General features: G+C 36.3%; 3 protein-coding genes across 5 annotated transcripts; 2 read left to right on the forward strand and 1 right to left on the reverse strand.

Annotated features, from left to right (window-relative positions):
• The first annotated feature begins 1,743 nt into the window (after positions 1 to 1,743).
• Positions 1,744 to 8,596, forward strand: LOC132704588 (leucine-rich repeat-containing protein 58). The gene is made up of 4 exons (XM_060674684.1): positions 1,744 to 2,358; positions 3,577 to 3,793; positions 6,459 to 6,648; positions 8,288 to 8,596. Exons 1-4 carry the CDS (start codon positions 1,871 to 1,873, stop codon positions 8,455 to 8,457), a joined length of 1,065 nt encoding a protein of 354 aa, XP_060530667.1. The 5' UTR covers positions 1,744 to 1,870; the 3' UTR covers positions 8,458 to 8,596.
• A 1,275-nt stretch (positions 8,597 to 9,871) lies between these two features.
• LOC132704589 (CCR4-NOT transcription complex subunit 7) lies at positions 9,872 to 11,516 on the reverse strand. Its single transcript, XM_060674685.1, has 5 exons — positions 11,121 to 11,516; positions 10,845 to 11,071; positions 10,519 to 10,795; positions 10,326 to 10,466; positions 9,872 to 10,270 (listed from the first exon to the last, which is right to left on the reverse strand). The coding sequence occupies exons 1-5, from the start codon at positions 11,226 to 11,228 to the stop codon at positions 10,139 to 10,141; spliced, it is 885 nt and encodes a 294-aa protein (XP_060530668.1). The 5' UTR covers positions 11,229 to 11,516; the 3' UTR covers positions 9,872 to 10,138.
• A 1,748-nt stretch (positions 11,517 to 13,264) lies between these two features.
• On the forward strand, positions 13,265 to 25,367 carry LOC132704586 (protein kinase shaggy-like). Of its 3 annotated transcripts, none has more exons than XM_060674682.1 (7): positions 13,265 to 13,646; positions 14,650 to 14,840; positions 14,897 to 14,980; positions 18,507 to 18,617; positions 20,025 to 20,456; positions 22,504 to 22,690; positions 24,271 to 25,367. In XM_060674682.1, exons 1-7 carry the CDS (start codon positions 13,562 to 13,564, stop codon positions 24,438 to 24,440), a joined length of 1,260 nt encoding a protein of 419 aa, XP_060530665.1. In that variant the 5' UTR covers positions 13,265 to 13,561; the 3' UTR covers positions 24,441 to 25,367. The 3 variants fall into 3 exon arrangements, with proteins under 3 accessions (XP_060530665.1, XP_060530664.1, XP_060530662.1); XM_060674681.1 differs by having other exon boundaries at positions 13,266 to 13,646; positions 14,638 to 14,840; XM_060674679.1 differs by lacking the exon at positions 13,265 to 13,646 and adding an exon at positions 14,389 to 14,541.
• Positions 25,368 to 26,366: the final 999 nt, after the last annotated feature.

A 26,366-nucleotide genomic window follows, 5' to 3' on the forward strand; every position in this document is an offset into this window, starting at 1 on the left:
CAAATTCTATTGAAGGGCACTACCAGGAAAATGTGTTATAACCTTAAAGACTTTATAAGAAAAAATAGAATACAAACTTATATTAACCAACTATTACATGCAGTTTTTCTAAAATATTGTAGATATTTTTTCTGTTACGGTTTTTTTAAGGCCTCGGGGCCAGTTTATTGTTAACTGTTTTAATACTATTTTTTAAACTTTGGGATTTATTTTAACTTTTCCATTATTTACCCTTATTTCTGTCTAAGACTATTTGGTATTATATTAGATCGATATGACAAAAGTATTAGGCAATACAGGTCAGTGCAAAACATTTTATAATAAAAATATTGTAAATGAGACAAGGCAGATGATACTGCAATAATGTTTGTTTGGAAGGCAGCTCCCCAGACAGCTACCAAAGAAAATTGGCTCATAATACTTTGCAGTTCAAAAAATCGATGAAATCGATTATTTTCGAAAGTGTACGCGAATCTATCGACTTGAATTCTTTTTTAAAAGTATAGAGCCTCGACCCGTGAAGAAATCTATTGAAATTGACATCGATGGGTGATTGAAAAGTTTTTTTTTAATTAAAAACCAAAAAATGACCATTTCTGGCAAACCATTCATCGGACCGAAAAAATTGTTGAACAGGAAGATGCAGAATAATTATTCCCGTGAACTTTTATTTCTGACAATTTTTCGAAAATGTACAGGGTGTGCCGGTATTTCCACAAAACTGAAAATTGAGTTAGCCTTGAAAAAAAAAGACTGTTTTAAATACTGTTACCTATTCGGCCGTTTCTTCTTGTATTTAAAGTGTTTGCATATTATACAAGGTGTTCGAGATATATCGTGTTATGCTGACAAATGCAGCAAGTTCCCGACATTTGCAGCTATTGACTTAAAATTTTGCAAGGTGTTATAAGGCCACTCTTGCGAGTTATAAAGCTAGGTGCAATCGGACATTAGCAAATAATTTTTAAAAAAATTTGAAAAATCTTTTGCAATCATTTTGCTACAATTTTTTTATTGAATGTTTTCGTCTATCACAAAAACCATTTAGTCAAAAAAATAAAAATACCCTGAAAATTTCGGTTTTCGTGGGTAAATGAAAAACCATAAAACGTGTTATCATTTGGTCTAAACAGTATCGTAAATTGTGTGAAGAGAGAGTCATCATGATCAGCGCACTTGACATCATTGTTCTTCATATCTAACCGTCATTACCTATTTGATTGAAAAAATGGGAGTCATCACGGTTTTTAGGCTATGTTCTGAACATCTGACATGGGCGGAGCACCTCCTACAAGCATCGGGGTTCCATTTCGGGGGGCGGAGCACCCCCTAGAAGGATCGGGGCCCCCCGCGAGAGAGGCGATTGTGTTTTCAGGATATATGTTGTGAAACTCTCTTTATGCAACTACTAAGCTTTCGCCCATATTTCAAGAAATATCGTTGGGAATCGCGATTCTTTTTATTCCGATGATGAAGACGTTTCACCGTAAATTTGATTTAATTGTATATTTTCTCTATATTTTATGAAGTTGATGGTATATTTTTTTAAATTTTATTATCATATATTCTTGCTATAGAAAATACACGAATCCATCTCTGAGTATGGCGATACTAGTTAAATTAATAAATGCGGAACAACATCCGTTGAAGTATAAGTGGAAGCAAGATGAACAATCTATTTTATTCTGTCTGGCGTTTTATTGTCGACTATGCCACCGCAAGTCGTACCAACTATAACTTGTCAATAAATAAATTCGATCTTATTATAGTCCTCAAAACAGGTCAATCTCGAGTTATCGAATTTTATCGCCAAACTGCGTGATCTTTTCAATCGAGTCAGTTGCTTGCGTAAAGTTGTTCGGTGACCGTCATGGAGTACACTTCCGACAGTAGCGACGGCGAGACTAGCTACAGAATAGTCGACCTGTCTTACCTGCTGCTGGATCCGGACGCCATTGACCACAACCTCAAGGACTACCTCGAAAAGGATTCGAAAAAACCCGCGGAAAACGTGGAAAAACTGATTTTGCATCACAATCAGCTACGCGTGATTCCCAGGAACTTGGTCAAGTTTACCAACGTGCAAGTGTTGGACGTGAGCAACAACGGCCTTGCGAGTTTACCGGATATATTCCGCCATTGTCGGTTGACGAATCTCGTGGCGAAGAACAATCTACTGAAGAACGACAGCTTGCCGAAGGAATTCTCCGAGTGTGTGCAACTCAAAGAGCTCAACTTGAGCGGCAACCGGATACAGCGCTTCCCGGAGCAGATTTTTAGCTTCCCCAACTTGAGATTCCTGTACCTGGGCGGCAACGGAATGGAGAACATCTCCAAAGACGTGTGGAAATTGAAACAGTACGTTTTCTAACGACAAAATCGATTTTTTGTTTCCGTCTGTCTATAACTTCCGAACCGTCGTAGCTGAAATTCCGATACCGGGACCCTTTTGCGACGTCGGCGGCCATTGTTTTTTTCGATTTTTGACGGTTTTTTTGCCCATCGCTTTGGAACGACGTAAGTGTCCTAAAATTGAAGCACCGTCATTGAAATTACGTCAATAATGGACGAAATAAAATCTTTATATTTCGTCTGTTCTCTGTGGCACAATAACATAATATATATTTATTTAAAGTAATGTACATACATTAAATAACCTCTAAAAAACAATATTTACAATATCCTTGGTGTAAAACTCTTCCATAGTGTATGGTTCCATTCCGACTAGAATATTAAAAATTCCTTTCTTTAAGATTGTAACAGTTCTAATTTTCTGTATCCATTCCGACAGGTTGTTGAATATTTTTATGCACTGGTGATAAGGACCCTTTTCAGTCCCTTTGAGTCGATGGTGAGGAAAACTAAAATTCTGTGTGTGCGTTGCATAAACAGTTTGTGTTTTGTTAAATATGATTTGATCCACTTTAACGTCACCTCCCGGATACCATATTGATACAGTTTCTTGAATGAAATTACGTAGTCTAGGTTATCATATGCTTTTATCAGGTCAAGAAAGAGGCCTAAAGAGAGGTTTCCCTTTTCCTGCTCACTTAGAACACCAGTTACAAAATTAAACAGAATTTTCCCTGTAGATACCCATGCTGATATTCATTGAATAAATTATAATACATAAGTATTCTATAAGTATGGCCAAATGAAAACGGCCAATCTCTTCAATCGATTGTCATGACACGATAATTCTTGAATCAGAACACGCCATAAACTTCTTCGGTTATGGGCAAAAAAATGAAAATTGAGCTCGTGAAAAAAAAAATTGGCCATTGTGTGCGAGACATGGCTGGGGGTGTAGACTTACTGGGGTGTAAGTCAATCAAGATTGGGATTTTTTTAATATATTTTGATTCTTTTTTGTGAAATGAAAAAACGTGGAAACCGGATCTAATTATTGACGTAGGCGATATCGAGACCGACGGTTTTCACATTTACAGTTTTTGATGAAATCTACATGGTACTGCATATTTGAAAAGCAGTTTGCAAAAAAAGAGTTCCATTCAAGTGAAATAACCTGCGTTGATATTTTGCGAAAGTGGTCTAGTTTAATGTATATCTTTCCAGATTACTAGTATTATCGGTCGGAGCCAATGAGATAACTGACGTTCCCGCATCGGTAGGGCAATTGAAACAACTGCAGGCCCTCGTATTAAGCGATAATAAAATTGAGAGCTTGCCCGCCAACATAGCCAGTCTGAACAATCTAAAATCGCTTTTCCTGCACAGAAATCGTCTGAGGACGCTACCCCCGGAAATTATTGCATTGAAAAATCTCAACGAGGTTAGTTATATCGATAAATGCAGGTGTACAGGTACTTTATTATTCTGCTACTGTACAGAGTGTAACAGAATGTAATACAAGTATTTTAAGCTCATATTTATGTACCAAGAATGGGTTCATGTTTTCAGATAAGCGTGTGTCCTCGCTTGATTCGTTTTCTAAGTACATGGAGTAAAAATATATAGGGTGTTTCGAAATAAATGCTCAAAATTTAGGTGATTCCGTGTTTAAGACAATGGATGGTTTGTTATCTAAATATTGGGTCAAGAGCCAATCATTTTTTTATATTTTAAAGAGGAAAATAGATCGAACAATAAAATATTACGCAAGTATAATTATTTAAAACACCCTATATACCTATGTTTTCGTTTTATTTAGAAACTTTTATCTTCCTCCATTCAGTTAAAAAAATATATATCTTATTGTTGTATCTATTTTTCCTCTTTTAAGACAAAAAAGGTTGGCTTTCCAAACACCCTGTATAGAAGCAATCGGATTTTATCAAACACTCGAAAATCTTTGAGTTAATTTTGAAAAAAAAAATGGCACCATTTATTCTATGATTTTTTTTGTCACAGCCAGGAAATATTTTTGCACATCCATTTGCAAATTTGATTATTATCAATACTAAAGGACATAAAACCGTAGAAATCGCTAATTTATGTGTAAAGGAAAGATCTTATATATGACTTCGAAAGTTAACAAAAGCGGTACATAAATTTTCATGTAATTCCAAAATAATAAAAAAACATATTTTGGCCATTTTTGTTAAGTCTATAGGGTGTAGATTACATCACAGGAAACATATATTGGAAATACTATATTGATGATGCTTTATTTTTTAAAAATGTCCACTGGTGCGTGAATGCACCACTGGTTTTATCTATGAAACCAAAACTAACCAAAACTTTGTCATTGCAAGTCTAGACAAGTCAGCGCATGTAGAATGAACATCCAACAATTCGCGTGTTCTTTAGTATTAGTTTGTGCCTTGTGCAGTGAACGTTACAGTTCGTAAAATGTGGTATTTCCGAGGTATTTGACTCAAAAGAGGCAGCTATGGAGGAGATCGTGATGGATGAGGACAATAACAATGAAAGTCGTAAATATTATTTGGATTTACGTATTCTTATGTATTGTAGCATTCCATTCCTTGTACATTTGTGCTAAAAATAACGTGAAAAAATATTTACAGAACATATTGACGCTTTCTGTATTCCACCCGACGTGGATAGCTTGACTGACGAAGAAGATATGAACGATAACATAAATCTACGTACGAGTACTACGAGTTACGTACACCGAATGATACAGCTGTCCTTAATCAGTCCTGCAATTCATCAACTACTGAATCTGAATGGGACTCATCAGATGATGAAATCCTAGAATTCAAAAGAAGACGTATGCTTTCAGCAAACGACAGGCTTGCTACTACTGTCAAATGGAAGAAAGGTCAGATTGAGTACACGCACACACCTATATCCGATGAATTTAAATCATCCGAGGAACTAAAAAATAGGCTTTCTGGAAAAACTCCGCTTGAAATATTTTTTATGTTTTTTGATTACGAAGTGATTGATTTGATAAATGAAGTGCGTTATGATAATTATGATTGTTCATGGTAATAAAGCCCGAAGGAGACGTAGAATCTGCCACAGCCACATAATTTACATTTGTAATAGGTGTAATGCGCATTTACATACTTTATGCTTTGTAAAATATCACCAAAAATGAAACCGGGTGATACCAGTGGTGCGCTGACGCACCATAAAATATTATGCGTTTTTTTGTATCAAATCAGGTTCTATTTGGACTTTTAGTTGTTTTCTGTCGAATTTGAACTTTCTTTTGTATATTTATTTGTAAATTATAGGTTATGTGCCCCAAAACATTATTTAATATTTTTTCCCAGTGGTTTATTTACGCACCAGTACTTTTTTGTATGTTTCTAGTTTTTTTTTAAGTGCAACAAAATAAATAATTTCAGAGCAAAAAAGGTGTTTTTATTTTGTTTATTCTTGGAATTATGAAATTATTGTTATTTATAGGTAAAATAGTCCTCGTTTATGACGATGACGAAAGATTATATTTATTTCAGAGATGATTTGGCAAACGCTGCGTTGCCAGATGTACTCAAACCAATGACAACTTTGGAATTTTCGATGAAATCATTTATCGCTTGCTTATAGCTTTGGAAAAATTAGACTAATATTCATTGTTTAGAAAATCACGACAAGGTTAGTTGAAAAAATCGAAAAAACACTTTTTTAAATACATATTATAATTTCGAAGACATAAAGCTAAAAAAAATGTCTAGACTCACAGTACATGCTGGCAACGTTGCACCTGCTGAAATACCGTTAAAGCGAAGGGTGTCAGTAGGGTTGCCAACTTTTCTCAGTTGAAACCTGTAGTGTTTCGAGAATCAAAGGGGAAAGTAATTCAGTGCAAAAAATATAGTAAATTGATTAGAAACAACACTCATTATATAAATATGTAAAGTTATATTTGTTTTTCTGACATTCCGTTACAAATTGACCTCTTTCTGCACCAAAATGCCTAGCAACAATGTCAAGTTCGCTTTTTATAAATTTTTTATCAATTATCAACTTGATCTGTTGCTTTCATGACGCCAGTTCGCCATTTCCTTTTGTTCTTATCGCAGCTAAGTTTGCGTGAAAATCCGCTGGTCGTGAGATTCGTCAGCGACATGAGCTACCACCCGGCCAGTCTGCTAGAGTTGTCGGCTAGAGCGATAAAACTGCACAACGTGGACGTGAAACCTGCCGAAGTTCCCTACACTCTCTACCGCTATCTGAACTCCGCGCATCGCTGCGTCAATCCCCACTGCAAAGGTAAATTTAACTGGATTTCACAGTATTTCCCTAAAGTTTTTGAAATTTAATCTCTAAATAATCAGCTATCGAAGCACGGAATATGGAATACTTCTTCTTCTTTTTTACAATTTACTTCCCAATGTGCACGCCAAAGCAGAGAATACAACAACCGCACTGTTTGGTAATTTGCACATTAAGGTGCTTCAATTTTTTTTTTTAATTTTAGCACTTACCCTTTCAAACGCTTCTTTTTGATATAAAAAATAACTCTCACCAAGGGGTCGCTATTTTTATTTTAGTTTCCTATTAAATTAACATGGAAAAAATTCTTTTTTCACTAAAACTAAATTTACGTATAATGTTTTTTACAAAAAAAACAATTTATATTGTTAAAGTTGAGTCGTTAAGCTTTCCATAACCGTATAAAAAGTATGATTATCATTAAAAGAGGATTAAATACAGCCATTTAAAATTTACTAAATTTTGAACTTTTCACAAATAGCTTCTAATAATTTTTTACCTCCTTAATTTCTCTCAGTTTTTGTCCTAATTAACCCCGATTAGAAAAATGAATTTAAAAAAAATGACAATTTCAATTCTGCATAAGAGAAGGAATTTGAAATATTCATAAGTATTTAAATGTCGTTATTTTCAACTTAACAATATAAACCGTTTTTTTTTGTAAAAAATCGCGAACATTATACGTAAACTTAATTTTAGTAAGAAAAGTTATGTTAATTAAATGGGAAACTAAAATAAAAATAGCGACCCCTTAGAGTTGAGCTACAGGACTCATCTTTGGTGAGGATTTTTTTTTATATCAAATAGAAATATTTGAGTGGGTAAGAGCTGAAAAAAAAATTTTTAAGCACCCTATTGCACATAATACTTCTTCTTCTTTTACGTTTGACACCAGGTTGGGCAGGTCGGCAAGGATCATTCGCCCATCCCGTCAGGAATTAATACACTTAATACCAAGGTTGAGAAGTACAAACTGTGTATAAAAAAGTAGAAAACAGCGCCATCGTGTCGTGGCCTAAAAAGCCATTTTGAAACGGGATATATCGATAAAAAATAATTGCTGTAAAGCCGGTTAAATAAGCGGGACTCCGTTTATGTAGATATATCTGTATATTATTCATACTTTTGAACTGAATTAAAATTAACGTTTAATTTATTCAATTCTATTTAAACGTGGACTTAGTAAATTATGGTTTATTGAATATTGATACATAAAGTAAATAAAATTGTAAACATTTTTATTTAATTTAATTTAATTTAATTCGTCAAATAAATAACAATAAATATTTTACCAGGAATGCAGATGGCAAGTTGCAAAATAAATGAGGCACAGCGAATGAAACGACTTTAAACACAAATAACGTGCATCTGAGTAAAAAATAAAAATTTGTCAGCAAAGAAGTTCTGTAATTCAATAACCTAAAATGTCCAAACGAAAGAAAAAGAGGTACCAGCCACAGTTAATCTTCTTCTTCTTGCTTTTATTGGGCGGTCTACCATGGACACTCGCTAATCGCCGACATATGCGGATCTCTTTGTTAACTTTAAATGAATGAAACTTCATATTTGTAATTATTTGAAGACCAGAAATTATAGTAAATTGATGTCAAATAACCTGTCAATTGTTCATTTTCAGGGGTGTATTTCGACAACAGAATAGAACACATCAAATTCGTCGATTTCTGCGGCAAATACAGAATCCCCCTTCTGCAGTACCTCTGCTCATCCAAGTGCGCCTCCTCGGAAGAAGACGAAATCGTCAGCCCTTCGAGAACGTATCTAATGAAGAAAGTGTTGCTGGGCTAATGGCCTACACCTACTCAGCAGGTTGAAATGTGATACGTGCCGGTGTATCAGTGATTTCCTTGTCATTTTAAAACAGCGGTGGACGAAACTTCGGTTTTTATTGACTGTTAAGGAGGATTTTCTAAACTGGCCGAGCCAACAGGAGAAAAAAATATATTTTTTTTCATAAGGAAGTATTTTCACTTTCTAACCCTGTTTCGAAAAGCGTAAAAAATAAGATGCGGGCGAAGGGAAAAAGGTGAAAAGGAATTTTTTAAGTTTTTAAAATGGCCACCAGAGCGCGTAATCGCTTTCTTGAATTTGAAATCCGTTTTTTTGAAAAATAATCTTATATTACATCTTGGAGTCGTTCGAAACGGCTCTCTTTAGGAATCACCGCTGCTTCGGGGTCACTTGAGATTGCTTGTATCGCCGCCAGATGGCGCTTAGTCAAATCACTGTAATTTTTTTTTATCTCAATAAAATAAAACGCGAGAATATCACTTTTATCGCAACGGACACTCGAATAAGGGTCTAACGCGCTAGTGAAAACGGCATTCCGATATATTTTTCCTAACTCGTAACATCAGTACAAGAATTTGGAAATATTTTCCGGATACCTGTCATTATTGAATCCTAATTTTCGTCATTTTAGCAAAATATTACTAATAAAATACATTCAGACACACAATACGGAACATCATTTTCAGCGGTTCACAAGTTTACTATGATCAATCTCCTATTACCGACACCAAGAAGCTTTTCTTATCGTCTCTGCCCTGAAACTAACTCTTCTTCTTTTTATTTGTCGTAACCATGGCAAAAGAAGTAAGAAGTAAGGCGTTAGAACTGCCAACTGGACTTGGCGGAGGTTGTGAGTTCGATTCCCACCGAAAGGTTTAGGTGTTGGAATCGTTATATATTTATTTTAAAGTTGTAACTTTGTTGTAAGTTGGCCGAATTGACTTGTGGGGCATTGACCAAATAAAGCGTAATCTATGAAAAAATTGCTGTTAAACAGCTAACCACAGACCTAATGTTAAATACATGTCAAAACACATTCGTAATTTTACGATATTTCAAATTTCTATAATAATTAATTCGGAATTTTTAAAATCGAAGTGTGCTTTGGAAAGCAACACGGCAAAAGCCATAATGGTGCTCTTCAAGTGCCGATTGTATTAAGATTGCAGCTGTTATAGTGTTATCTGGTCGATTTATTTTTGAAAAAGTGTAATATTCCCAAAGATGATTTTATGGGTTAGGAAAGAGATTCTGAAACGCGGACCAAGTTGATGGCGTAAGAAGAGCCCTTTTGAAGGACAAAATGCCATCTTGCAGTTGTTGACATTTATTTCAAAATTTTCTGGAGCACTTTTTATGACGTGAAGCCCAGAACCTTAAAGTGAAGCTGGGGAAGATATTTAAAAAAAAGTGAAAATAAAAAGGAATTTATTAAATAAATATTTTTACATATAAAAGTAAGAATTTGTGTAAATCCTATTATTATTTAAAATATGACAAATCAAAAGTTTACGGAACCATAATGGGCTGAGGCGCTCGAAGATCGACCCGGATTGTTGTCCCGCCCAGCGCCCCGACGTTTACTAGGATAGTGAAAATGCTAATGAAGGTAGCTTATTTAAATTTATCTACACGGTTGCTTCAAAATCATTCCGCGACAGTTCGGATCGAAATTAACCTAGTTCGAATTTGCATTGTCTCCATTGTCCGTGGTGTAATTGTTCGTCGAGCCGTTCACGGCGAACGACGTTCCCAGACCGTAAAGGTGTCCCGAGAATTTCGAATCGTCGATGGTGTCCTCGAAAAACATCTAGAAAATTTCGCAATTTCGCACCGAACAAGTAACGTAACCTATAAACGCGCACCTCCTTCATTTTGAAGAATGCCATTCCGGTCAGCAAGGAATCGGAGCCCGCCTGGTGCTGAGGCCCCACCCGTTCCAGCTCCAACTGATCGGCTACTTCCTGGAGGCCCCCCTTGAGTGTTTTGCATGATTTCATTAGATACTGAAACCACGCCCAATGCGCATAAAGCGTAATCTCAGATTAAAGAACTCACCTTGACGTCATAGATTGTTGGGAAATACAGTTTAAGCAGCTCGAAAAATTCATTCTCATCTTGGGGTAGGTTGTTATCCGTGAGGAGTTTAATTAGATAGCCGAAATCGTACCCCGAATGGAATGACAACCACTTAATGTTCTCCATCAAAACGATACCCGACGACATAAGCAGTTCGGCAAATTCGAGAGGTTCTATCCCTTCGTCTTCGTGTTTTTTAAACTGAATGCCCGAGTTGGTCAAAAGGTCTATGCTGTCTTGCGCATACATATCCTCCCTACAAGTCGCAATTTGTAATTAGCCTTTACAGAAAGGTCTGGACTTACTGAAGATTGAATTTAAAATTGAACTGCCAGGTGGTGTAAGATCCGCCCGGCGTTTTGCCATTGTCGTCGAGAAATGTCAAACCTAACTGAATTATTCTCAGTAGATCGACATTACACCTCAACATTTGGTACTGGTAATCCGCGGAACTTCGAAACTCCCCTATCGGCCTGGCCACAACTCCCGGAAATTCCGTATCCATGGCTACGTATTGGTACTTTTGAACGATCTGCAAAAAATAGTTTAATCGATTTCTCGCGACGAAATCAAACCCCAACTTGTCTAATAGTGCGAAATTCGTCTTCCAAATTATGGGCCCAAACGTCGCGAATACCGCAATCTTCGTTGTTTGGAAGTTGCAAGCTACCCAGCGTAGCACTTGGCATTGTTTGCGTTTTCCAATTTTCAGCTTTTGTCGAGAGCGGGCAATATAAATGTATGGTACATCGATAACAACTAAAACTGGTCTTTAAGCAAATACAAAGTCTGAATAGATAATCTCCTTGAGGCACCGCCGACAGAAACCGAAACCAAATGTGTTGTTTTTGTGTAGGGAGAGAAAAATAAACCACAAAAAACAAGAGATTTATCCAAATGTACAAAAATTTACGCGCAAGCACAGATTGTTTCTAATGTTTTTCCTAGAAAAGAGAGTTAGGTTAGATTTCATTGAAAATTTCTTTGTGCCATAGAATATTACCATAGGTTCACAGATCACAGAAAAATCAATTTATTGCACTTCTAATTATAAGTTTTACCTAGTCTTTTTCACGCTTTGTCTCTTTATTGGTTATTAATGGGTTAATTTTTCTGACTTTATTTTCAATTCGGCATTTCTAGTTTTTGCACGCTTTTATTTGTTGATATTACCACAAAAGGTTATATTAAATTATTTAAACGTAAAGATTGCGTTTGTCGTAATGGAAAGTGTTTGATAAAGTTTTCAGATGCAGAAAAGCAATTGGCGTTAACCACAATTAACAGAAATATTAGTTTGAGCGATATTTTTATACAACTATAAACCCTAAACTAGCCTTAGTATTGTTCGCTACAAACCACTGATCCAAATGTCAGGCCTCCATAAAAACAACTTCTTTGGTACCACAGTGTTGTCCATGCAATAGATATTTTTTAGAACAAACAAGAATAAAATAAAAGCAAGTATTTATTTTTGAATTCGTTTTTTAACAGCGGCAACGCCAAAATACGTTGTGCATAAAGTACCTATTTACAATAAATGACAAGTGCGAATGTTAGACGTCACAGACCGTGACTTTCCACGATTCTCTTTTTCCAGAGAGCATTGTGCAGTTACGTCGTAGCATGACATCTTTAGCTCGTTCATTACTGGTTATCCTAAATTGACACAGGAATTTTGTTTGTCAGTTTTGAAACCATCCGTGTCAAAAGCCGCGTCAAAATCAACATTTTTTAGTCGAGCCATACGGATCATTTTCGATTACGTCTAGGGATGTTCCCTTACCATTAAAGTATCGATACCTACTCATTTCGATAGTACTCAAATCTTTTTTCGATACTACTCAAATAAATACTCCTAAAGTATCGATACTTTTAGCACTTTATTATTTTTTTATTTATTTTAAGGAAACTAACAATCAACATTGAAGGACAATAGTTAAAACAAAATTAAGAAGGAAAGCAAAACTTTTATTATAAACGTTTGCGTCACGTTAAGCACGTACTTTAAACAAAAAACTCCATGATAACATTGAAATAATAAGCCGATGATTACAATAAATAAAATTATTCGTAAACAATCTCTTGTATGTTTGGTTGGTTAACAATTAAAAAAAATGAAGGGCGGACGTCTTTCTCGTTTTGGCTCGGGCTCGGTGGAGTGAAGTCGGACGAGTTCGGCTTGGCTGGCTCGAGACAACGCGTCACCATAGATCAGATAGAGATTATCTTTGTCTGATGCGTTCGGTTTTTTGTTTAATGGTGAGGCTGATTCGATTTGATACCAAGTACTTTTGTTTCGATACCGAGTAATTATCGCAAGATTGATTCGATGCTATAAATACTTGGTATCGAATCAAAAGTATCGAGTACCTACTTGTATTTACTAGTATCGAAATACCCCTAATTACGTCACTGTAGGTGACGTTACAACACAACTGCTTTGACTCGATTATACTATTGTTCAATGATACACTTATGCCGAAGAAATTCTTACACCTTGCAAGTAAAAAAGAAACAATCCCGCTCAAATAAGACGATGGCCGTTTTGAACATTGTATAAATTTGAAGCTCATATTGCAACGTTTAATTTAATAATCGTTTCCTGTAATGGTTTATTACCGGGCTGAGACCGGAGGTGGCGCCACGTATGTCAAAGATGGATTATTGAGTTGAAGCATCGGCAATGTTCGAGTGGATCGAGTACAATGTGATTGGCTACGAGAAGATCCGATCGGGTCAATGTCTGAGCATCAGAAATTTAGTGGTAAGGTGAAGCCCGTTCCCAGCTGAAAAATGGTTTAACGAGACGATTTTTAGAATAAAATGCGGTTTATGCGAATTGTTTAGTCGGAAGGTTGGGTTTCTTTGTTTTGGTGTTCGCCGTGATCTTTCCGTCGGGACGTGAAACGGTTTGATGGACCTGTAGTCCGCGCGTGCGAAGGAATCGGAAAAATTGAGCGAGGGTGGTAGCAAGAAATGTGATATGACCATAGGTTCTTAAAAAACTGCTTTCGAAGACATGAGCGGTCGTCCCAGAACTACGTCCTTTGCCGAAGGCAACAAGCAGCCATTGAATCCTCCGCTGGGAGGCATGAAAATTAGCAGTAAGTGTGCAGCTCGTTACGTCGATGTTCATAATACGCTACGATCTTCGTCTACGCAACATGGCTGCTTTTCCGATTATTTTGCTGTCAGTTTCTGCAATTAAACGTTTTTATTGTGGTCCGCGACGATGTAACGCGGTATTTTCTGCTACCGTTCGACACGGTGGATATCGATGTTCCCTGGAATGCTCCCGCTGTGACCCCGATATTCTTTCTTCGACAGAATCGGCCGCTTGACGTTAAATTTTTCGGCAATAATTGTTTAAATTACCTCGTTTCTGACGCGCAGAAAACGCAATTTCCCCATTTTCGATTAGTTCGCGGACGCTTTGTTATTGTTAATGCGTTATCGGGTCATCCGCTACACTTTTATGGTCTTCGTCGGAAAAAACGTATCGCGAATTTGGAGGAATTTTAATAAAAATCCGCGAAAGCGACGAACAAATCTACGGTAATCGTTCAATTTGCTTGGGAAAATACGGGTGGTTCAGTTTCAAGGTGGTCTTACTCACCAGTGTTGCAATGAACTTCACCTAACGATTAAATTTTGCCTGTTTCGAACGGCAGATCCCCGGTATGTACCCAATTTTAATCAATCAGTGTGTGATTTTAAATCCCGTATATTTGGAGACCGCTTTAAAATCTCTCTTGTAAGGGTAGCGAAACCGAAAATGACTTTTTTATATTTAAATAACATACTTTACGCTTTGTTGGTGCAGGTTTGCCAGCGGGAAATGTTTGTGTGACGTTAAATTAAACGACATTGACGCGACGGTTTAGTCTAGTTTCAAAATAATGACAAATAAAATTGTCTTCGGCAAGCAGGGCGATGCGAGAGACGTATTAGACGAAGACAGGGCCCGTCAGTACTTTTCGGTAGTAAAAATTAAATCAGGTAATGTCAGCGCAGCCTCGGTGGTTCCGATAAAAATCAATGGTGGATAAATCTGGTCCTGTTTGGTGCGCTTGTAATCGTGTTTTCCTTTTATGGGTGGCTACACAGGCAAGGACGGGAGCAAAGTGACAACCGTAGTGGCTACGCCAGGGCAGGGACCGGACCGGCCTCAAGAAGTCTCCTACACGGACACCAAAGTGATAGGCAACGGCAGCTTCGGTGTCGTGTATCAGGCGAAACTGTGCGAGACCAACGAGTTGGTGGCCATCAAAAAGGTCCTCCAGGACAAGAGATTCAAGGTATAACCTTCGGTGTGAGCGAAAAGGGAAAGCAAAAACTTTGATTTTCGTTTCAGAATCGTGAGCTACAGATCATGAGGAAACTAGAGCATTGTAATATAGTTAAACTTAAATATTTTTTTTACTCCAGTGGAGATAAGGTAAGTGTGACTTTTGCCAGAGATAATTATGTTAATTGAATTATATTATTTACTTGCGACTTACACATATATTTAACGTATCGCTGAGCCGATAGCGTGCCCGGAGGCGCAAGACACTACGAACGTTCTATGGCTTTTAAACTGGTGATTTGAAAATTTTTGGAAAACGAAAATTATTGCATAGAGCAAATTGCAAAGTAGGAGAAATTTCGAAAAAAATATGTCTGAATATTATTATTAAATCTTCACCACTGTTTCCACACAATTTCGCAGAATCTCTAATGATATAATTTAAATTAGCTATCATAGCTACCCAGACCCACCAATTACACTTCTGTGGTGTGAGTGAGACTCATGAGGCTATAGGTATTATTACCCCTGATAATGGCGTTTATCGTAATTAAAAGATTTAGTCGAATGTTGTACGGGAAATTTTTTGGGGCCAAAAACCGATTTCAATCTTGTGAGCAAAATTTACTTTTCTTTTGTGTGCCAAAAAAAAAAGCAATGGGGATTTTACCAAATTTCTCATGGTATTTAAGATTATCTATCCTACAGTTTTTTCTTTTTAACCTTCTGGTTATATAATTTTTAAGAATAACTATGACAGATGAATTGTATGCAGCCCTCGTGAATAAAAGTTTAGGTTCAAAAACAAATACATTGAAAATTTAAAAATTGGTAAAATTATTAAAGATCCCTTTAATTTATTTTCTACTTACAACACTTTAGCAACAATACAGGCACAATGGATTGGATGAGGTTTTTAAAAGGAAATTGAGTATTTGTTTTACCACCCTGTATAAAATAAATTGTGGAAATTAAAAAAAACTTCTATAAGTTATATTAAAAAAATAATAAAAAAAAACTACTTTAAAAATATTTTATGTTTATATTTGCAAGGTGGGTATTTTTGAATTCCTAAGGTTATCTTGTTGAAAGTATCATGGTTACGTTCCAGTAGTCTTTACTAACCCTGCATAATAAAAGACGTTTTAGTTTTCTGAGACTGGAATTATTTGTCATACATTTGTGATTAGTTTTGGTTAGATATCCTAATAGAAAATTATTTTTGAAATTGAAGACTAAAACATATATAAAATCACTCAGTCATTTTTCTTAAATAACAACACTTCATATAAGCTTGCCTATTTCAAAAAGTTGTAGATTTCCAATTTTATGCCACTGAACTTAAAAAAAAAACAAATAATGATGTATGATAGTGAATAACACAGATTCGTGATTCCTTAAATGCAACATTGAGTTTTAATGTCATCAGATACTAGGGGTTACCATGAAAAATACGATTTACTATTTTTTTCATCGCGTATCTCTAAACTATTCAAATTCTATTCTATTGTTGACGAATTTTCAGATTCCAAAGCGAGAAAATGGCGTTCTTTATACAAACAGTAATTATTTTTGTTTATTTTTCGCCGGTGATGTCGCAGATTTTTTGTGTCGGAATCACACCCCGTAGTTAACCCTTCACTCAATGATCTCGATAATAAATAAAAACGGGCGTTGTTAAATTTTCAAAGAATTCTCGCAAGCATTAGATATTTTATAGGATTTACACATTATTGCTACAGATGGCTTTAATTTTGTATTTATCGCAAAAATACGATTCTCTTGGTAAAATAGGTGGTTTTTTGATAGGCCGAAACTTTAAAAATGCCCGTATTCGTTTACGAAGAGTGCCAAAATCAAATATAAAGACGTACTCCATTGCAGATTCAAGATAACTAGTGTCAGTTACCATTATTTTTAAACGAATTGTCGGCTTTTATGGATTACACGTCCCTTTCCGTAATACGTCGCCTTTGCTAGCCACACACACACACACACACACACATCTCGATTACTTTTGTACAAACTTTATATGGTATTTGTAAGCGACAATTGAAATTTATTAGAAAGAAAGTTCCTGGGCTTGCGCACTTTATTTTCCGATTAGTTTTGCTATATTTTTTGTTTTTTGTCCCGGTTGATTCGGGCAGATCAGAAAAAAGAAAAAGGGTGCAAGGCCAAGACCTTTGTGAACGGATAAAAAATATACGGAACAGATTCTTTTGGAAATGAGGTATCCGGATTTCCGGATTTTTACCCGCAGCGCACAGAAAATATACAGGGTGTACAGGTAAAGTAGAAGTCGATGCCATATCTCCTAGTTTTTACGTGCAAAAGAGTACAAAACATAAATTTCGTTTTAAACTGAAGAGATAAGTAGCTAATATAAGTAAAGTAAATTTTTGTAATTATTTATCTTTCAAATGTCTCTATTCGTACCCCAACATCTGGGGCTTTATCACTAAACAGTATCACAAACTTCTTCAGTCCTCGTTTGGCGTCCATATCCAATAAAAATTCAAAATTTCAATTCTCTTGGTTTCGTTTATTTTTTTACTGACCCGTTCTTTTCGGAATTAAATATCTATGTTGTATTCATGTGTTATGTGAAATTTGACACAGAATTCGAAAATCTTATTTTTTGTTGCTTTTTATTGGGCACGTCTACTGTGGACACTCGCCCATCGTCGACACCCATGGAAAGATCGTCCTTAAGCCCAAGGAATGATTATAGTGGTTCTGAAAATTTCAGTTCCGTTCACAGCAAAATGAATTAGTCTGTCGGCACGTAGACAATGGAACGTATTTTTTATTATTAGGCATTACATGAAGAAAATAAAGCATCAAAGCATTAACCTGAGGATCCTCATTAAAGCTACCAAAGGTTCTAGTTTTGTAGGAACCCATTTTCATTTTAAAGATGGGGATATCCGTAGACTGTTTTTAGCAGCTCCAAGCAAAAAGTGAGGTTATGAGACTAATACGGCTCGCGTTCATTAATGAGTACGTATTAAAAATTACATTTAAAAAGACAGAAGCATAGTGTCGACACCTGTATCTGATTTTCAAATGAATTTGTTCCTTGTGCTGCATATTTTCGGAACCCTTCGAGATATTATTGATGCTATGTGCCACCTATTATGTTTCAAGTTTTTCTTTTGTGTTTAGCATGCAGAAATACCATGCGGCTTGTCAATATTTTTGGCATTGACGTCGCAGGTACGATCCTGCCGATTTAAGATCCTTACCGTAGTTTTGAGTTTGTCGCCCCCTTCCACCCCACCCCCCGTACATTTCGAGCTTTTACAATGCAAAAAAAAACGAAGATCAATCGAAAACGGTGGCTGTGTTTGAGTAGTTGTTTGAGACGCCCTCTGTGTGTTCGCGTTTGTTTGTAAATAATTTCGGTGGAGCTTTGGTGGCTTTTTTAATATTGCTAGATCATTTTTGAAACGCCCGGATCATTTTAAACGGGCATTACCAAAACTCACGTAAAAACAGAGCATGACAACCTCGATCCTCTTTGTCGACAGCGCGTGTCTCTCGCGTAGGGCGTTTTATGTTCGAAAGACTTAAAGTTACGGTAAATCGAAATCGCTCACAGAACATTGCTCACTCCATTTGAACCGCGACCCGACGACGCCGGAGTTTCACAGTCGAGTTTTCCTGATTTTAGAAAGATGAGGTGTACCTGAATTTGGTTTTGGAATACATACCAGAGACGGTTTATAAGGTAGCGAGACACTATAGCAAATCGAAGGGGACTATACCGATCAGCTTTATTAAAGTAAGTGAACGAATGAGTATCTACCGATAAGGGCAACAAGGTAAAGGGAATATGTTATGTAAATCGCTCCAAATTTAACTCAAAATCAATGTCCCTGCCGCCAGAATGGCTCAAGGAGTTTTAGTAAGCTTGGGAGTTGTTAAAAAGGGCAGGTATTGAGATGGCTTACCTTTTTGCCTAAGTAATTTTATGAGAGCTGCAAATGTATGCTTTTGCTTTACGTCATTAGATGGTGGACTAAGTCAAAGTCCGGTAGCTTTGGACCATAGTGAAATTTAGATTTTATCCTAAAAGGTACGGGTGTTATTTCATTCTTGTTAATTTCATTTTTTTAATTTCTAACCTTGTGTCCTCTACTGGGGTGTATTAAAATTTCTATATATCTTGTTTACTTTTTAACATTGTATAATGTTAATTAACTCTCGGTAGTAGTTCAAATGTACTATGATTCTGTTGCCTCAGTGTTTATTGTGCGCAGTAGTTCAAACGTATATTTTATTCTATTGGCCCAACGGTTCTACGTGTCTTTAGTGCGACGGCATAATTTGTGGTCATATTATTTTATTGTCTTTTCTTTCTGGAGATTTAAGCACAAGAAATGCTCACGACTTTCTTCCACCGTTCCTCTACAATTATATGAACGAAAAAAGTCAATTTAAAACCCTCGAAATAAATTTTCAATGTAAACCGTTTTTAAAATTTAAAGAAAAAACCCGATCAAAGAAAACTCCCAACGTGTACTCAAAAAATCGTTTTGCAGTGATTAACTTAAATTCAAATTATAACGTCAGTGCTAATGACGCATACTGGCTCAATGGTTGTTGTCTATAGAGAGTAGTTCAAATGTATTTTTTAAATTCTATTGGCTCAACGATTACTGTGACATCTTAATTTGCGTTTAGGTTTTTGAGTGCATCTAAACAAATCAAACCATTTTGGCAGTGTCTTCAAATTGATAGAAGTGTTAAAAAATAAGGTATCGTACCCATTTTATGTATGTAGAGGACTACATTGGTATAATAATTTTGCAATTATGTAAACAAAATTAATTTTTATATCGCAATGTGTTGTTAGTTTTATCTATTTGTTTCTTGTTTCATCAAATTTTAATGTCGCGATAATACCTATGTCGATGCAAAAATCAATATCTGTATGTACCTAAATTCATCTTTTTCTTTGTTTAGTTACAGCGTTTAACCTAACCACAAATTATGACGTCAGCACTAATGCACGGTGCATACTGCCTCAATAGTTATTACCTCAAGGCAGTAGTTCAAATGTACGTTAATTCTGTCGCCTCAAATTATAGCGCCAACACTAATGACGCGCCATACGCAGTAGTTCAAACGTATTTTTATTAGACAGGCGTCGTGGTTAATTCGACTTTTTTTTTTTGTCGTCTTGCAGTTGTACATGTATCAGTTATTCCGATCGTTAGCGTATATCCACTCGCTGGGCATATGTCATCGGGACATCAAGCCGCAAAATTTGCTGCTCGATCCAGAGACGGGCGTGCTGAAGCTGTGCGATTTCGGCAGCGCGAAACATTTAGTGAAGGGCGAGCCTAACGTGTCCTACATATGCAGTCGATATTACCGGGCCCCGGAATTGATATTCGGTGCCATCGATTACACCACCAAGATCGACGTGTGGAGCGCCGGATGCGTACTGGCCGAGTTATTGCTCGGCCAGCCGATTTTTCCGGGCGACTCCGGGGTCGATCAACTGGTCGAAATAATCAAGGTGCTCGGCACGCCGACGAAAGAACAAATCAAGGAGATGAACCCGAACTATACGGAATTCAAGTTTCCGCAGATCAAGTCGCACCCCTGGCAACAGGTCAGTTTCCGGTTTTGCGCGTCGCCATCTTGCTTACGGTCCAATTTTTTCACGTCAATTTTGTGGTTTGTTCCGCTTTTACCTTTGACTTGTCCACACGTACCCCTTATGTCTTTACATTCACCACGTAATCGTTAATGGGCATCTGGTTAGTACTGTAAAACAGACATTTTCAAACCGGGACATTCTTAAAAGTTTACCTCTGCAATATGGGCATTTTCAATAGTTTACCTCTGTAAATCGGACACTTCCAAAATATTAATCTCTTTCTAAGGTTTACTTCTGTGAATCAGATATTTTCAAAAGTTTGTCTCTGGAAATTTAATATAAGTTTTTTAAAAAGTTTACCTCTGCAAACCGTAGACATTTGCCTTTGTAAAGTTTACACTTTCAATAGTTTTAACTCGTATGAACTGCTCATTTTTAAACATTTACCTTTGTAAACCAGACATTTATAATAGTTTTCTTCTATAAACTGACATTTTCAAAAGTTTACCCCTATAAATCGGGTATTTTCAAAAGTTCACCTCTGTAGAATGGACATTTGTAATAGTTTACCTCTGCAAACTGACTTTTTCAATTTTAAAACGTTTACCTTTATATCGATATCGTAAATAGAGTTTTTAACTGGTAATTTTTAAGACTTAACGAAAAAAAAATCCATCTAGAGTAAACTATTTAATGGAAAGTAAACCTTTATTAGATATGCGAAGGCACGGAAACGTGGGCTTTACTATAATAGTACAATATTAACTTTCTTTGGTAATATACAAAATTGATATGTCAAAAAAATATCGATACTGTCACGAGAATATTTGCTTGCAGTTTATGCTTGCTCAAATGTCGATACCAAAGTGCACAACAGAACACCAAAGAATCCGAGTAAGTTTTGATGAAGTGCCGAGCCAAATACTAATTGACTCCCAAATATACAGGGTGTTTGGCACTTAAAAAAAAATCTGATCGCCCAGAACTTTCATTTGACACCTTAGCCCGTTTGTCCGGAGGTAAACCTCTGATATGATGTACGATGGGTATTTTTGGCGTAATGGGACACCCTGTATATGGTAATTTTGTTTTGTATTGCGATTGTCGTGCTTAACGCCGTTTGTAACAATCTGAACGTGTCTTTCTATGGAACTAACTACTGTACAGTGTGTCCCATTATTTTCCATTTTATCGGCTTGCGAGCTTAGGATTGCGAGGTAACCGCGATATACGCCGCCTGGTGGTCAAACGTTGAACCATGCTGTAGTATATGGAGGTTATTGTAAACATTATGCTGACTTAATCCACAGCTGCTTTACCCTTTTTCTTTTTGTGGAGCAAACGATAGTCTAAAAATTATCTTAATTTCTGCTCCAGGAATAGTAGGAAGGAATACTATAAAATATGACAGGATTAGTCGTCTTTAAGATACCTTAATTTTCGTTGTACTGGGAAAACATAAAAAACCAATTATTTGTCTAAAAAACATGTATGTTTCATTGAGTTGAATGGTACTAATAAAAACACGGCATTATTCCAAAAATTGCCATTAGATTTTCTAAAAGGCTTATCCTTAGTTAATAAAAAAAAATGGTTCACAATTTTTACTCTTGATAGAAGGTTTTTTATCGCAGTCATATGGCTTCTACTAAAATTCGTATTTGTGAACAAATTTTTCTTTTATTTTAGAAGGTTTGGAACCTTGATCGAGTCCAATATAAATCGGGTACCCACTATTAGGCCTTTTGCCTAAAAGCAGAAATCATTTGCCTCAAAGTTTCCCGCAATTTCTTCTTGGCACGAAACCGTCCTTTTTCATTTCGGACGTTATTTGGGCGAAGTAAAATCTTTAAATTTTTAGGAAGTGCAGTTTTACATATTCGGAAACTAAAACAAGTCACTATAATTCAAATTTTAAGCACACCTAAAGCTGGCAATCTTCTTTTTTTTTCCTTCATGGATACAATACTAGAACCGCTGGCGTTAAGAAGCAACAGGACCGGGTTAGGTTGTTGTTTCGCTTAATTTAAAGGGGTTTGAATTTTCCTCGTCTTTTCAGGTGTTTAGAGCGAGGACACCGGCGGAGGCGATCGAATTGGTGTCGCGACTCCTGGAGTACACCCCATCGTCCCGAATAAGCCCCTTGCAGGCGTGCGCCCATCCCTTTTTTAACGAACTGCGCGAACCCAACACAAGGCTACCGAACGGCAATGAGCTGCCACCGTTATTTAATTTTACCGAACACGGTAAGTACTTTTTTTTTTCGGAAAATCTTATCTATTTTTATCCAAAAGTGACCAAAATATGGTAAACGATCAAAAATTGTTCCTGTGTAACAGGTCAATTTAAAGCTCAAACAAAAATTTGCAGCGTCGTAAGTGCTTTTTTTTCGGAAAATCGTTATTTTTATCCAAAAATGGCCGAAAATTGTTCCTATAATTTATAGAATATAATTGTTGCAGTTGTCGTAAATAATTTTTTGTTCGTGAAATCGTGTCTATTTTTATCCAAAGGTGACCAAAATATTGTAATAATTGGAACTGCTAATTGCAGCTCAAGACTGCATCAATTATTGCCAAAAATTTGCAGCGTCGTAAGTTTTTTTTTTTCTAAAAATCATCTATTTTTATCCAAAAATGACCAAAATATCGTAAATGATCGAAGATTGTTCCTAGAATTTGAAGAATATCATTGTAACAGCTAATTACAGCTCAAAGTGCAGAAATTACTGCCAAAAATTTGCGGCGTCGCAAGTACTTTTTTTTTTTTCGGAAAATCATATCTATTTTTATGCAAAAGTGACCAAGATATCATAAGTGATCGAAAATTGCCTCCATAATTTGTAGTGGGAGCAAGGTGCAAAAATGCAACAATTTTTACCGTCATTTGGATGTTTTATTTGTATTTTATTTTAATCTAAAAAAAATAACGAAAGATCATCATCACAATTCCCGCCAAAACATCAGCGTTGACGTTTCAGGCGATAATGACGTCAGGAGGTAATTTTTTTTATCGGCCTTAATATTTTAGATGATTTTATATTACTATCATCATCACCTTCACAAATAGCAGTTATGTTCCTGGAGATGTCAGTTTGGATGAACATTAATGATACTTAGAGTGAACACTGTTTCAAAGCTTCATAAAAAATGGGGTTGCAGAGTAAAATGCCAGCCAGTTTCAATTAAGTTCTGACGAAGCCTAACTAAAACCCATTTATTTCTCTTCTGTGATGGTATTCAGATCTTTCGTCTAGTTTTAAACACGCACTCTCGGGTGTTTTGGCAGTCGTCAGATCACTAGGTTTAACACTAAGTATAGTTTGCACGATTTGTGATGGCATTATATTTATTTTGAATTCAGTTACAAAAGGGTGCCACGTTAAAAACTTCGGTTTCTATAAGTTTGAGGACGTTGGAGTTAACACGGGGAAAACGTTGTTACGACGAATGGCACATGTTCAATGGGATTAAATATACAGTGGTAAGGTGGAAGCTTTAAAACTGTTTTTTTTTTGCATAATTATCACAGACGTATTCCTTTTGTAGGTTCAAGCTTTGTAGAACCTCAGTTAATTTCTTTTTGGTATAATCTTCGTGAAAATAAATGTCGTTATTATACACGTAGTTTTGGATTGTTGCTTTTGTGTCACATGAGGAAGGGGTTTTAGTCAACTGTCTACTGTGATAACTTGCATGTTGGTTAAGGCACCTTTCTAATAGTTTTATGAACAACTATGCCATCGCAAATCGTATGAATGGTATTTTTTATTTGCGCGGCGCTCAGTGTGCGGCAGTAGACGATTGACATCGTCGTTGCGTTCCAGAATTAAGCATCCAGCCTGGACTAAACAACATCCTCATACCGGAACACCTGCAAAAGGGCGGGCAACAAGATGGCGGCGCGACCGCCTCGGGGGCGGCCGACTCCAACGATTCGTCGCCGTTGCAGGCGGCGGCGGCAGCAGCAGCCGCCGCCGGATCCGGTATCGCTTAGATAGTTTACGTTATTATATCTACGACACACAAACACACACACACACGAGGCAGTATCATTTTTAGTAAAACATTTTGTGTGCGAAAGAAAGAGAGAGGACCGCCCTGTACTATAGAATTACCGATAATATACGTGCGATGTACAAAAGGATTCATTTGTTTGTAGCTACGTGGCATTTTTATATACATATACTTAATGCCCCGCCCCCCTCACTCCTACACGCCCCCTTCTTTGTTCTTACGATTTTTTCGTTTTCGGCCGAGTTTGAGTAAGCGGTTTTTCAAAATCTCACGCGCGCGCGCGCCCGCCCGCCCGCGCCCCTCCTCACCTCAAAAACCACATTCGGCATACGGAAAGTGTACATATTGAAAAATCTGGCTTCGCGTATTCAGTGTATATAGGTTAATTTAGCTATTGATTTGTATATTTTAGGTGTTGTATTGTCGCAATACATTTTACGGTACCGGAAAAAGAAAAATGGCGATTTTTATTGTACGTCCGTACATTACGACCAGGTTTTTCAATAGGCGATAGGCGGACGTTCGTTCGTTCCGTCACTGGCGCCCCCGCCAATTTGAAGGAACTTTTTTTTCTTTCTTTATTGTCGCCGTGTCGCGCGTTGCGATTGTAATAATCATGATTTTATTATTACTATTACTATTATTATTATTATTATTGTCGAGAAGAGAAAACAAAATTCGAACGGTAATTTTACTTCGGTGTTATTAAGTTAAGAATTGTTTCCTCCGATTTTTTGTACTTGAGATTTTATTTTATCGTTTGTTGAAAGGTAGACTAAAGGCTATAGACATACGTTTCCTTGTTGACACTAATTAATTATTATCCGAGAACCTTAGAGGACGAGATTCGACCAAACTTGCTGTTGTAGAGGCCTGCAAAAAATCTAATATAAGTTATTTAACAATCCGTGCGTTGTTTCGATTGATCCCCTTTATCAAATTGACAGGTGAGTGTGAAATAATCGATCAAAATGTCCGAAATTTTAATGGACTTTGAGGAAAAAACTGCCAACTCGGCAACACTGTACGGTATCCGATGTAAAAACATTGGTGTTTTTTTCAGAGCTAAAAATGAGATTTTTCCGATTATACATTTTTTAACGTGAAAAACAGTGTACCTGCCACAAATGGTTAAAAAAATTATAATAAAAAAAGACATTTTAAAATATATAATTTTTACTTGTTTTTATTTTAAATTTTGTTTTGAATACGTTTTAAAATTCATAGACTTTTGATTTTTTTCGTTGTTGTTCTAAGTGTTTTCGGATGACGAGCATTGAAGATGCCACGTGAGATATTTGCGAAATATACGGAATATACTATCAATACATTTTGCCATCCGTGGATCAATACGTGAAAACTGTCACTTTCTCTTTTCTTTTTGCCTTCTTTCTGTCTAAAACTATTGTTATAACATTAGCCGGCCATGACAGAAAGCAAATAGGTATATGAAAACTTAATAAAGCTTGTAAGATTTTGTAAGATCTGTCAGAAAAAAAAATACATATTTGTTTCTTTTGAACACCCGGTGGCATCTACTTAAAATTCTGTTGCATGTATCTTTTGCGTAATTTTCGAATAATAAGCTTCATCAACTTTCAGGAAAAAACTGCTAACTTGGGAACACTGTACGGTCTCCGATGTAAGCAAAACGTTAAGCAAACATGGGCGTGGGTTCTCTACTTTAATTTTTAGCGATAAAAAATTTGACGTGAAAAACAGTACCTACAGACAAATGATTAAAATAAAGTGTTCTTGCGATATACAAAAAACTACGGTTAAAAAAAATGTTGCACTCTTTCATCCTTTCATTATCGAAATCTTACTGAGGTGCGTTATTTTGTTTTTCTTGAATGTGAGTCAAAGATGGAGTAAAGTTCATTATCTCGTTGATTTCAAAAAATAC

This window comes from Cylas formicarius, unplaced genomic scaffold, assembly GCF_029955315.1.
Source record: "Cylas formicarius isolate icCylForm1 unplaced genomic scaffold, icCylForm1.1 PGA_scaffold_7__23_contigs__length_41026272, whole genome shotgun sequence".
Lineage (NCBI taxonomy): Eukaryota > Metazoa > Arthropoda > Insecta > Coleoptera > Brentidae > Cylas > Cylas formicarius.

Coding starts and splice junctions, on each gene's coding strand:
- LOC132704589 (XM_060674685.1), bottom strand. CDS start 11,228: ATGCCAAGTGCTACGCTGGGTAGCTTGCAACTTCCAAACAACGAAGAT. Junction 10,796..10,844: donor AATTTTAAATTCAATCTTCA/GTAAGTCCAGAC, acceptor TGCGACTTGTAG/GGAGGATATGTATGCGCAAG. Junction 10,467..10,518: donor CAACAATCTATGACGTCAAG/GTGAGTTCTTTA, acceptor GCGTGGTTTCAG/TATCTAATGAAATCATGCAA.
- LOC132704586 (XM_060674679.1), top strand. CDS start 14,442: ATGACAAATAAAATTGTCTTCGGCAAGCAGGGCGATGCGAGAGACGTA. Junction 18,618..20,024: donor TACCGATCAGCTTTATTAAA/GTAAGTGAACGA, acceptor GTCGTCTTGCAG/TTGTACATGTATCAGTTATT. Junction 22,691..24,270: donor ATTTAATTTTACCGAACACG/GTAAGTACTTTT, acceptor GTTGCGTTCCAG/AATTAAGCATCCAGCCTGGA.
- LOC132704588 (XM_060674684.1), top strand. CDS start 1,871: ATGGAGTACACTTCCGACAGTAGCGACGGCGAGACTAGCTACAGAATA. Junction 2,359..3,576: donor GACGTGTGGAAATTGAAACA/GTACGTTTTCTA, acceptor ATATCTTTCCAG/ATTACTAGTATTATCGGTCG. Junction 3,794..6,458: donor CATTGAAAAATCTCAACGAG/GTTAGTTATATC, acceptor TTCTTATCGCAG/CTAAGTTTGCGTGAAAATCC.